The sequence below is a fragment of the Hylobates moloch genome, unplaced genomic scaffold (genome assembly GCF_009828535.3).
Source record: "Hylobates moloch isolate HMO894 unplaced genomic scaffold, HMol_V3 SCAFFOLD_10, whole genome shotgun sequence".
Classification (NCBI taxonomy): Eukaryota; Metazoa; Chordata; class Mammalia; order Primates; family Hylobatidae; genus Hylobates; species Hylobates moloch.
This window is the reverse complement of record NW_026652285.1, coordinates 7934183-7947427: the sequence shown is the minus strand read 5'-3', so window position 1 is coordinate 7947427 and position 13245 is coordinate 7934183. Positions and strand designations below refer to the sequence as shown.

The following is a 13245-nucleotide window of genomic DNA, read 5'->3' as shown; positions in this document are numbered from 1 at the left end:
TAAAAAAAAAAAAAAAAAAGAAGCTTCAAACATGGACAAAAATAAGCGAATTGGGCAATGAATTCCTATTTATCAATCATTCGTATTCACTTACTGTGTTTGCTTCAACTAGACCTTTTCTCTTGCTGAAGATCTTTAAAATTTGTTTAATTTACTTTATTTATTAATTATTATTATTATTATATATTTTTTGAGGCGGAGTCTCATTCTGTCACCCAGGCTGGAGTGCAGTGGCTCAATCTTGGCTCACTTGCAACCTCCACCTCCTGGGTTCAAGTGATTCTCCTGCCTCAGCCTCCTGAGTAGTTGGGATTACAGGCGCCTGCCACCACACTCGGCTAATTTTTTGTAGTTTTAGTAGAGACAAGGTTTCACTGTGTTGGCCAGGCTGGTCTAGAACCCCCGACCTCAGGTGTTCTGTCCACCTTGGCCTACCAAAGTGCTGGGATTGCAAGCATGAGCCACCATGCCCAGCCCAATATATTTTATTGAACTTGATTTATCTAAAATATTATTTTGACATACAGTAATTGTGATGAAACATTAGTGAGATATTTTGGCATTCTTTTATTTTATAACATGTCTTGGAAAATTGGTATTTTACATCTATAGCACATCTCAATTTGGACTAGCCACTTGTCAAGTGTCTAATGGCTACATGTAACTTGTGGCTACCATTATTGAATAATGCAGCTTTATAAATTAGGTAGAAATAGGACTGAAGGGCTGGAAGATACAGAAAAGATGAATTTCTATTCAATATTAAGAATTTACCTTGTAGCAGTTGGAGCTATTTGATGAGGGGGGATGCATCTCCTTATACAGTAGTATGGTCCTTGTCACTGAAAGTATTCAAAAAGAACCCATTCAAGCCAATGATGTGGCTGTTGCCTGTAATCCCAGCTACTTGGGAGGCTGTAGTGAGCGCTGATCATGGCACTGTGTTCCAGCCTGGGCAACAGCATGAGGACAAAAAAAGAGAAGGGATTATTCATACATTGGGTAGGACCTGCTGGGTTGTTTTTTTGTTTTTTTTTTTTTTGGTTTTGGTTTTTTGTTTTTTTGAACAAATTTCTGTGTTTAAAAAAAGAAATGCTCTTTTACAAAGTTCAGGCCAGGTGAGTGGCTCATGCCTGTAATCCCAGCACTTTGGGAGGCCGAAGTGGGTAGATCACTTGAGGTCAGGAGTTTGAGACCAGCCTAGGCAACATGGCAAAACCCCATCTCTACTAAAAAAAAAATATATATATATATATAAATAAAATTAGACTGATGTGGTGGTAGGTGCCTGTAATCCCAGCTACTTGGATGGCTGAGGTGGGAGAATCATTTGAACCTGGGAGGCAGAGATTACATTGAGCAGAGATCACGCCACTGCACTCCAGCTTGGGCAACAGAGCGAGACTGTCTCAAAAATTAAATAAATAAAATAAAAAGTTCAAACAGTACACAAGAATATAAAATTAAAAATTAACAGGTTCCCCTCTTATGTATGTAGGTCTGCTTGTTGCCTTCTTTCACACAAATGGAATCGTGCTGTATTTCTGCAACTTACTCTTTTTTTGATAAACAGCCTGGGTGTTTATCCATATTGTCACTTACAGATTCATTCTTTTTAAAAAGTTCATAATACTGCATTTTATAGATATGTAATACTTTATTTGGCAAATCCCTATGCTATGCTCTTGATAAAGATTTTTAAAGCAAATCTTAAATATTACACTTCTGCGGTACTTCAGTATGCGGCTCTAAAAAATATGAATATCTTCTTACATGAATATAATTCTACCATCATACCTAATGTTGTGATACCTTGTCCAGATTTTCTCAGAAATGTCTTTTTGTAGATAGTTTATTTGACTAGGATTCAAACAAGGAGTAAACATTTGGTTGTTATGTTTTTTAAATCTCTCCTTTTAGTTGTCTCCTGCTCCCTTTTCATGACATTGACTCGGTTGGTAAAACTAGGTCAGTTCTCCCTATAGAGTGCCCCACTTTCTGGATTTTTCATTTTACTTGTCATGTAATTTTACTTCTTTTAGTGTAATTTAATTTCTTCCTTTTTCCTTTGCATTTCTGTAAATGGAAGGTAGCTGTAGAGCTGAGCTATCCAGTACTAGCTGTGTTAGTAACTACTATTGACTATTTAAATTTACAGTAATTGGATTTAAATACAATTAAAAATTCAGTTCCTCAGCTGGGTACAGTGGTTCATGCCTGTAATCCCAGCACTTTGGGAGGCTCTCTTGAGTCCAGGAATTTGAGGTTACAGTGTGCTGTGATTGTACTGCATTCCAGCCTCAGTGACAGAACAAGACTTGTCTCTTAAAAAATTAGTTCCTCAATTGCACTAGCCACAATTCAAGTACTCAAGAGCCATATACAGGCTGGGTGCAGTGGCTAATGCCTGTAATCCCAGCATTTTGGGAGGCCGAGGTGGGTAGATCATTTGAGGTCAGGAGTTCAAGACCAGCCTGACCAACATGGTGAAACCCCATCTCTACTAAAAATACAAAAATTAGCCCAGTGTGGTGGCGGGCACCTGTAATCCCAGCTACTCGGGAGACTGAGGCAGGAGAATCGCTTGAACCCAGGAGCCAGAGGTTGTGGTGAGCTGAGATCGTGCCACTGCACTCCAGTCTGGGTGACAGAGCGAAACTGTGTCTCAAAAATATATATATATATAAAAACATATATAGAACTTCCCATCATCATAGAAAGTTCTGGACAGTGCTCAGTGCTGATCTGGGGGCTTGATTACTTGATTAGACTCAACTTCAATATTTTTGGCAAGAGTACTTCATAGATGGTGGCTGCGTTGCTTTGTATTATGTTACGTCAGAGAGACACAGTATCTGGTTGTTCCATATCTAGTAATGTTAAGATTGATTAGGTGGGGATCAGCCTAACCCTTTCATTGTATAGTTTTTTTGTTTGTTTGTTTTTTTGTTGGGGTTGGGACAGAGTCTCGCTATGTCGCCCAGGCTGGAGTGCAGTGGTGTGATCTCAGCTTGCTGCGACCTCCACCTCCTGGGTTAAAGTGATTCTCCTGCCTCAGCCTCCTGAGTAGCTGGGATTACAGGTGCCCGCCACCACGCACAGCTAATTTTTGTGTTTTTAGTAGAGACGGGGTTTCACCATGTTGGCCAGGCTGGTCTAGAACTCCTGACTTCATGATCCACCTACTTCGGCCTCCCAAAGTGCTGGGATTACAGGTGTGAGCCACTGCACCTGGCCTTATTGTATAGTTTGTAATAATGCTGACTATGAATAAAGACAATTTATCTTCTTCCTCCGAAGTCTCTGACCTCTTTCTTGCCTTATTGCATTGGGTAAAACCTTCAATAAAATGTTAAATGTTGAGAGCAAATATTCTTGCCTTGTTCTTAATCTTGAGAAATTATTCATGCTTAAACATCAAGTAAGATATTAGTTGTAGTTTTTCATAGATATCTATCAGATCAAGCAAATTTTCTTTTATTCCTTGGTTGCAGAGTGTATATAAATAGGGGTTGAATATATTAATAGTATTAGTAGGGTTTTTTCTATAGTTATTGAGATAATATGGTTTTCTTTTATTCTGTTAACGTGATGCATGATATTGTTTTCTTTTGAATGCTACACCTTACATTCCCAGAATTAACTTCATTTGGTCATGATGTGTTATTCTTTTATATATTTTGCTGGTTTGAGTTGCTAATATTTTGTTAATTATTTACATCTGTGTTCTTAAGAGATAATGGTCTACGGTTTTCTTTTTGTGTAATATCTTTGATTTTAATATTAGGATAATGGTGGATTTCTCCTATGTCCTTTTGAAACGAGTTTGGTTTTCTTTGATAACTTTGGTTCTTTTTTTTTCTCTATGCACAATAAGATATTTCAGGCTCTGTACAAAAGGTGTCTTGGGCGGGTGCAGTGGCTCACGCCTATAATCCCAGCACTTTGGGAGGCCAAGGCGGGTGGATCACGAGGTCAAGAGATCAAGACTATCCTGGCCAACATGGTGAAACCCCGTCTCTACTAAAAATACAAAAATTAGCTAGGTGTGGTGGCGCACGCCTGTAGTCCCAGCTACTCGGGAGGCTGAGGCAGGAAAACCACTTGAACCTGGGAGGCGGAGGTTGCAGTGAGCCAAGATTGCACCACTGCACTCCAGCCTGGCAACAGAGTGAGACTCAGTCTCAATAAAAAAAAAAGTGTCTCAGTATGTCTTCTCAACAGAGTTTTTCAAATAAGTGCCTGTCACTGCTTTTTAATACTCTTTCTGGATAGCTCTGATTCAGCAAAAAAGTAAAATTTAAAAAGTAAAACCTAATGAATACTGAATGTGTAAACTCCATATGTTACCACATTTTAAAAGTTTCTTGGCCAGGCATGGTGGCTCATGCCTGTAATCCCAGCACTTTGGGAGGCCGAGGCAGGCGGATCTCCTGAGGTCGGGAGTTCAAGACCAGCCTGACCAACATGGAGAAACCCTGTCTCTACTAAAAATGCAAAATTAGCTGGGTGTGGTGACACATGCCTGTAATCCCATCTACTGGGGAGGCTGAGGCAGGAGAATCGCTTGAACCTGGGAGGCGGAGGTTGCAGTGAGCTGAGATTACGCCATTGCACTCCAGCCTGGGCAACAAGAGTGAAACTCCCTCTCAAAAATAAAAAAGTTTCTTAGTGTAAAATAATGTTATGTGTGTATATATATATATATCTCATTGAGTTTGGAAGTCTCAATGCGCACTGAAAGAAATCTTTTTTTTTTTTTGAGACGGAGTCTTGCTCTGTCACCCAGGCTGGAGTGCAGTGGCATGATCTTAGCTCACTACAACCTCCGCCTCCTGGGTTCAAGCTATTCTCCTGCCTTAGCCTCCCGAGTAGCTGGGACTACAGGCGCGTGCCACCACACCTGGCTAATTTTTTATTTTTTATAAGGACGGGGTTTTACCATGTTGGCCAAGCTGGTCTCGAACTCCTGACATCAGGTGATCCGCCCACCTCCGCCTCCCAAAGTGCTGGAATTACAGGTGTCAGCCACTGCGCCCAGCCTAGAAATCTTAAACTTAACAAAATTATTTGATTTTTAAGTGTATCATTTAAGTTCTTCATTTTAGAATTGCTTCAAATTATGAGGAAGAAATTATTTTAGGCATTTTCTTACCCTTTTCTCGTCAGCTTATTCTTTTTGTAGTGCTAAGTATTTGGAGAAGGTAGGTATGGTGTGAGGTCCATCAATCAGTCAATTCTAGCACTTTCCAGACTGATGTAACTTCTATTCAGTAGAGTAGAATACGCTTTCTGGCCAGTTGCTATAGGATTGTAGGTGATGACTAAGCTTAGCCAAGCCATTAATTTATAATAATTACTAACAGGAAATATCAGGTACATTTAGAAATGAGTAAATTTCAAGCCTTGTTATACCTTTTAACCTTAACTAGAATCTTACCTCTATATTTAAATTAGATATTAAAATATTTAAATCATATAAGACATAATCTTTGGCTATCTGATCACATGGCTATTAAATGAGCATGAGATAACTGGCTTTTATGAATCTTTCTGCATACCCTTATTTAGCTCACGAGCAAAGTATTTTTTACCCTTTCAAATTCAAATTATTTTACTTTTAGTATTATGTGAAAAACAAATGATAACTGAAGTGTTTAATACTATTAACTGGTATTATGCTTTGCCATAATAGTGATACTGTAAATATGAAACCTTCATTTTAACTTTTCAGGCACAAAAATCTCAAGTCAAGAAATGCTGGACAACAAGGACAGGCACCATCTTTAGGTCAGCAACAACAAATACTTCCTAAGCACAAGACCAATGAGAAGCAAGAAAAGAGTGAAAAGCCACAGAAACGCCCCTTGACTCCTTTTCACCATCGTGTGTCTGTTAGTGATGATGTTGGCATGGACGCAGATTCAGCCAACCAAAGACTTGTGATCTCTGCTCCAGACAGTCAAGTGAGATTTTCAAATATCCGAACTAATGATGTAGCAAAGACTCCTCAGATGCATGGCACCGAAATGGCAAATTCACCTCAACCACCCCCACTTAGTCCTCACCCTTGTGATGTGGTTGATGAAGGAGTGACTAAAACACCTTCAACTCCTCAGAGTCAACATTTTTATCAAATGCCAACACCAGATCCCTTGGTTCCTTCTAAACCAATGGAAGATAGGATAGACAGTTTGTCCCAGTCTTTCCCACCTCAATATCAGGAAGCTGTAGAACCTACAGTATATGTTGGTACAGCAGTAAACTTGGAAGAAGATGAAGCCAATATAGCCTGGAAGTATTACAAGGTCCCAAAGAAAAAAGATGTAGAGTTTTTACCACCTCAACTTCCAAGTGATAAATTCAAGGATGATCCAGTTGGACCTTTTGGACAGGAAAGTGTAACATCAGTTACAGAGTATGTATTTTTTTTAATAGTCACCATTATCATTTAAGGGTGGAAGTGATGCAAGTTCTTAATACTAGGACTCAGTATTGGATTCAAGGTAGGATTTACAAGAATAAATTCATTGAGTATTAACTGCATTATTCCTTTACGGTGTTTTTTCCTCAGGGAACTTCTTTATTATGAAATAACTTTAGCCACAAAACTGGAGAAAATAATATGTAAACACTTGTACATCAGCCAACTTAAGGATTTTACATACAGTTAGAATTCCCATGTACTGTTTTTCTTCTTCAAGTCTTCCTTCCACTGTCCTGAATTTGGTACCTTTTTTTTTTTTTTTTTGAGACAGAGTCTCTGTCGCCCAGGCTAGAGTGTAGAGGCACAATCTAGGCCCACTGAAACTTCCGCCTCCAGGTTCAAGCAATCCTCCTGCCTCAGCCTCCTGAGTAGCTGGGATTACAGGTGTGCACCACCACACCCAGCTAATTTTTGTATTTTTAGTAGAGATGGGGTTTCACCATGTTGGCTAGGCTGGTCTTGAACTCCCAACCCCAAGTGATCCACCCACCTCAGCCTCTTGAAGTGTTGGGATTACAGGCATGAGCCACTGCACCGGGCCTGAATTTGGTACTTATTATTTCAGTACATGTTTTTATACATGTAGCTCTAGTTATTCATTTTAATTGCTTTATGGTATTTCCTTATGAATATATGGTAAATATCTAAACTCTTAAAGATGGATATGTTGGTTATTTTCAATTTTTCGCCCTAACATTTTCCATTTTGTTTGATATACATTTCCTTGTTTACTTGTATAAGAATTTCTTTAGGAAATAACATCTAAAAGCCATTTTCAACATGGCTATGTCCATTTTCAGCATTAAGGGTTGTTGCCCAGTTGCAGTTCAATGACTGTTATATAGTTTTTGGTTTTTTTTTGTTTTTTTTTGTTTTTTTTTTTGAGATGGAGTCTTGCTCTGTCGCCCAGGATGGAGTGCAGTGGCGCGATCTCGGCTCACTGCAAGCTCCGCCTCCTGGGCTCACGCCATTCTCCTGCCTCAGCCTACCGAGTGGCTGGGACTACAAGCGCCTGCCACCATGCCCGGCTATTTTTTTTTTGCATTTTTAGTAGAGACGGGGTTTCACTGTGTTAGCCAGGATGGTCTCAATCTCCTGACCTCATGATCCGCCTGCCTCGGCCTCCCAAAGTGCTGGGATTACAGGCATGAGCCACCGCGCCAGGCCAACTGTTAAATAGTTTAAACCTTCATGAACCAGCAGTGTATGAGAATGGCTGTTGCACTATATTTTCCTCTATAGTTGGTATTATGAGATTTAATTTCACTAATCTACAGCACACAAAATGTCATCTCATTGTCTAAATATGTGTCTTCCAGATGTCTAGTGAGATTGAGCATCATTTAAAATGTTTTGGGAGTATTTAGGTTTCCTCTTCTCTGACTTGCCTAGTCATCATATTTTTTAGTCCATTTTTCTTTTTTTTTCTGATGTATTATTTGCATGTTCTGGTTATTAATCCTGCATTAGTTTTATGTGCTATAGGTTTCTTCCTTCATCGGTGGTTTGTCTTCTTTGTCCATTGTATTAATGTTATACTTTGGGCAGAAGAAGGCTTTTTTCCAGGTATCCCTTGACTTTCTATGTTGTTATAAATACATTTATAGTCTATCTTAATAAGCCTTTTACATATAAATTTTTCTAAAAGGTGAAAATCAACCAATAAAATACCATTATGCTCAATAGAACTGTCTACCTATTTATTAGTACAAGGCCAAGGAATGTACAAAGATTACGATTCCTTCTTTATCAGATCATTGTCAGTGAATTACCTTTTTTTTCAGTGAATTCATTTCTTATTGCTTAAATGCTACTAATAGGTTAAATAATGTCTTAGACTTTATTTGCTTAAAATGTCACATTTTCATTATCGATTTATGTTTATTTTTTAATGTAGCTTTTTTTTCTCAACATCAGATTGCTCCAGATAATATAACTATTATATGGAGTTTAATACTTTCTTATTTCTGTTATAATGTGAACCAGTTGCTTTCTAGACTTGTTTTCACCTCTCTAGGATTTCATTTTGATTAGACTCAAGTTAATACCACAATTTTTTATAACTAGTGGATTCTTTTTGGTTTTGCCTTTATTTTCTTGGTGAATCTCTTTAGCTCCCTCGGCGGGAGGGGGCGGAGGGGAAGAGTGGGAGATAAATTTGGCATCCTTATATTTCTGAAAATGACCTGATTCTTTTGCCCTCATGCTTGGATTGATAATTTGGCTACATGTTGGTTTCATAATTGAAAATCATTTCCCCCTTGAACTCATAGGCATTGCTTTACTGTCTTCTGGTATCTTCAGATGAAATGTGTAATAATGAGTTTCATTCTTGCTCATTTAAAAAAACGTGATCTCTTCTGTGAGGCTTTTAAAGTCTTCTCTTAGCTTTGGAAATGTCACAAGAATATGTGTAGCAGGTATAATGATCTTTTTTCCAGTCCTTGTGCTGGGCACTTGAAAGGCTAACTCAATTTTTTTTTTTTTTTTTTTGAGACGGAGTCTTGCTCTGTTGCCCAGGATGGAGTGCAGTGGCACGATCTCGGCTCACTGCAAGCTCCGCTTCCTGGTTCACGCAGTTCTCCTGCCTCAGCCTCCTGAGTAGCTGGAACTACAGGTGCCTGCCACCACGCCTGGCTAATTTTTTATATTTTTTAGTAGAGACGGGGTTTCACCGTTTGAGCCAGGATGGTCTTGATCTCCTGACCTCATGATCCACCCGTCTCGGCCTCCCAAAGTGCTGGGATTACAGGCGTGAGCCACTGTGCCCGGTGACTGTCTCACTCTTTCGTCCAGGCTGGAGTACAGTGGCATGATCTCAGCTCACTGCAAGCTCTACCTTCCGGGTTCACGCCATTTTCCTGCCTCAGCCTCCCGAGTAGCTGGGACTATAGGTGCGCACCAGCACGCTCTGCTAATTTTTTATATTTTTTATTTTTTGAGACGTAGTCTCGTTCTCTCACCCAGGCTGGAGTGAAGTGGTGCGATCTCGGCTCACTGCAAGCTCTGCCTCCCGGGTTCACGCCATTTTCCTGCCTCAGCCTCCCGAGTAGCTGGGACTAGAGGCGCCCGCCACCATGCCGGGCTAATTTTTTGTATTTTTAGTAGAGACGGGGTTTCACCGTGTTAGCCAGGATGGTCTCGATCTCCTGACCTCGTGATGTGCCTGCCTTGGCCTTCCAAAGTGCTGGGATTACAGGCGTGATTAGCAGAGACAGGGTTTCACCGTGTTGGCCAAAATAGTCTCGATTTCCTGACCTCATGATCCACCTGCCTCGGCCTCCCAAAGTGCTGGGATTACAGGCGTGAGCCACCACGCCCGGCCAAGGTCTAACTCAGTTTGAAGGCCCTTGTTCTGCCATTTGGAAATTCTCTATTTCTTAGATAATACCATCTCCTAAAAAATTCTTTTTAAAACTTCCATGATTCAGATGGTGCTCTGTTTTCTCAGGGGATTCTCAACTTTCTTGAATTCTGAATTTTGTTTCTCAATGTTTTAAAAACATTTTCAATTGATTTTTTTTTAAGTAACATTCCTTTGTTTGATCTGTGATTTTATTCTCTAGAATTACTTTATTTTGATCTTGTTCTTTACTCGGATTCTTCTTGTCGTACTTCTGGTTGTTTTTTGTTTTTTTTTGTTGTTGTTGTTTTTGAGATGGAGTCTTGCTCTCTGGCCCAGGCTGGAGTGCAGTGGCGCTATCTCAGCTCACTGCAACCTCTGCCTCCCAGGTCCAAGCAACCCTCCTGCCTCAGCCTCCCGAGGAGCTGGGACTACAGGAACGTGCCACCACGCCTGGCTGATTTTTTGTATTTTTAGCAGAGATGGGGGTTTTACCTTGTTAGCCAGAATGGTCTTGATGTCCTGACCTCATGATCTGCCTACCTTGACCTCCAAAAGTGCTGGGATTACAGGCATGAGCCACCACGCCCGACCTGATTGTTATTATTATTTTAATTTTATTTTTTTGAGATGGAGTCTCATTCTGTCCCCTGGGCTGGAGTGCAATGGTGTGATCTGAGCTTACTGCAACCTCCACCTCCCAGGTTCAAGCGATTCTCCTGCCTCAGCCTCCCAAGTAGCTGGGACTACAAGTGCGTGCCACCATGCCCGGCTAATTTTTGTATTTTTAATAGAGACGGGGTTTCACCATGTTGGCCAGGCTGGTCTCGAACTCTTTACCTCAAGTGATCCACTGGCCTTGGCCTTCCAAAGTGCTGGGATTACAGGCATGAGCCACCACACCTGGCCTGTCTAGACTTATTTTAATGTGAGAGAATAGATAGGCTGATTGGAAATGTTGTATATAGGTAGAGCTTGTTGACTGGTGGGCCTTGCTCATTCAATAAATATTTCAGTATGTAATGTGTATAGGTGTCAGATAATTCGCTTTATGATAACTGGATGGGGAATTTTTGGAAGGGAAGGCAGCCATTCCTAAAATTCCAGAATGAAGAGGATGTTATACTTTTTTTGACAGGTAGTTTATTCATTTTCCTTAAAAAGGAACCTTTCTTGTTGCCCCATTTTCAGCTCTTTTTCTCATTTTTGTTTTTCTTCTGCTTCCTGTCCCCCCTTCTCCTTTTTCTTTTTCCCTCCTCTTTTTTTTTTTTTTTTTTTTTTTGTTAACTGCTCCTCGCAGAACAGGGCTACCCCCATAGGCAGTGTGACCAAAGTAACCCCTTTTTCTCATTTCTGTCTAGAGATTTAAGTCCAGATTTTTTCTGACTTTTCCAGGCAGTTAGACTCTCCTGTTGTTTATGTAGTTGGGCTATAATCCCTTCTTTTGCATATTCTAGGCAGTGAACTTTTTCTGCTGTATTTTATCTTATTTTGAGCTTCCCTGAGACTTAGTGAAACATCTGATCCATTTATAGCCTCTCTCTCATTTTTCCTACTGTTAGAGATTTATTCTCTTTTAAAATACCTAGCTGAGTGCTCTGGTTGTGTCAGGAGGACTGCTTGATCCCAGGAGTTCCGGGCTGCTGTGCACTATGCCGATTAAGTGTCTGCATCAAGTTCAGCATCAGTATGGTGACCTCCAGGTTGCCTGAGGACGGTTGAACCAGCCTAGGATGGAAATGGAGCAGGTCAAAACTCCTATGCTGATAGTGGTGGGATTGCACCTGTGAATGGCCACTGTACTCCAGCCTGGGCAGCAGTGAGACCCTGTCTCTTAAAAAATAATAGTAAATTAAAATGCTTTTATTGTCATTTTAGCACATAAGTCTTGTGCTTCATCTGGCCCTTTGAATCTAAAAGTATTTTAGTATGATTTTATTTTATTTTACTTTACTTTACTTTTTACTTTACTTTACTTCACTTTTACTTTTACTTTACTTTATTTTGAGACAGAGTCTTACTGTGTCACCCAGGCTGAAGCGCATTGGCGCAATCTCGGCTCACTGCAACTTCCACCTCCCAGGTTCACGCGATTCTTGTGCCTCAACCTCCAGAATAGCTGGAATTACAGGCATGTGCCACCACGACCAGATAATTTTTGTATTTTTAGCAGAGATCAGGTTTCACCATGTTGGCGAGGCTGGTCTTGAACTCCTGACCTCAAGTGATCAGTCCGTGTCAGCCTCCCAAAGTGCTGGGATTATGGACACGAGCCACTGTGCCCATCTGTGATTTTATTTTTAATTAAAATTAATCTGGATTGTGAATTAAAAGATATCAGTATACTCTTAGGGATTATGGAAGACAGTGAGCTTATTTGATAGCAGGTCTCTTGAAAGTAAATGATATCTTAGGGCTGGGCGTGGTGGGTCACGCCTGTAATCCCAGCACTTTGGGAGGCCATGAGGGTGGATCACCTGAAGTCAGGAGTTCCAGACCAGCCTGGCCAACATGGTGAAACCCTGTCTGTACTAAAAATACAAAAATTTGCTGGGTGTGGTGGCGTGCGCTTGTAATCCCAGATACTCTGAGGCTAAGGTAGGAGAATCGCTTGAACCAGGAGGCGGAAGTTACAGTGAGTAGAGATCGCGCCACTGCACTCCAGCCTGGGCGACAGAGCGAGACTCCATCTCAAAAAAAAAACAAAAAAGTAAATGTTGTCTTAGAAACAAGCCATAAAAGATCTTAATCTTATTCTTGCTAAATGTAATATAAGTCTAAGCCAGCCTCAGCTCTTGCCTGAGATTACTAGTCTCTTTGTTTCTATTCTACATGTATTCTCTACACAGCAGTGAGGGTAATCATTGCAAGTAAAATATCGTCTTACTAATTTGCTTAAATCTCTCCCATAGTTTCCCTTTACACTTAGAGTAAAATCCATACCCTTTCTCCTGATCTGTAAGATTGTATGCAGTCTCTTGCCTCCCTAGTTCTTCACCCATGTTACCTACTGGTATCCTACTTGTCTCCTGATTTAGCTACACCAGCATCCTTGATAAATTATTCAAAAAGCCAAGCTCATTCCTCATGGCCTTTTAGAATTGGATTATAAAGAGGGTGAACTGCTTATCCCTTCTTATCATTCAGTGCTGCTCAAAAGTTATCTTCTCAGGGAAGATTTTCCGGACCATTTTATCTAAACTGTGGTCTTTCTCTCCCAAATCACTGCCTATCCTGTACACTGCTTTTAATTTCTTCTTAGCATATATCTGAAATTATATTATGTATTTGCTAATGGTCTTTTCCCTATTAGAATGTAAGCTCTATGAGGGCAAGGACTCTTGTTTACTGCTGTATTCTTCTAGCATAAACACACACACCCCCTTAGAACAATTCTAGGTACACAATAGAGATT

At 40.3% G+C, this 13245-nt stretch overlaps 1 protein-coding gene across 2 annotated transcripts in view; it reads left to right on the top strand.

Moving 5' to 3' along the window:
* Positions 1-13245, top strand: part of MED13 (mediator complex subunit 13) — a 128489-nt gene that overhangs the window by 53226 nt on the left and 62018 nt on the right. For both annotated transcript variants that reach the window (XM_032162887.2, XM_032162888.2), the window contains exon 9: positions 5735-6418. In XM_032162887.2, coding sequence (XP_032018778.1) covers positions 5735-6418 — 684 coding nt within the window. The remainder of the gene's footprint in view (positions 1-5734; positions 6419-13245) is intronic.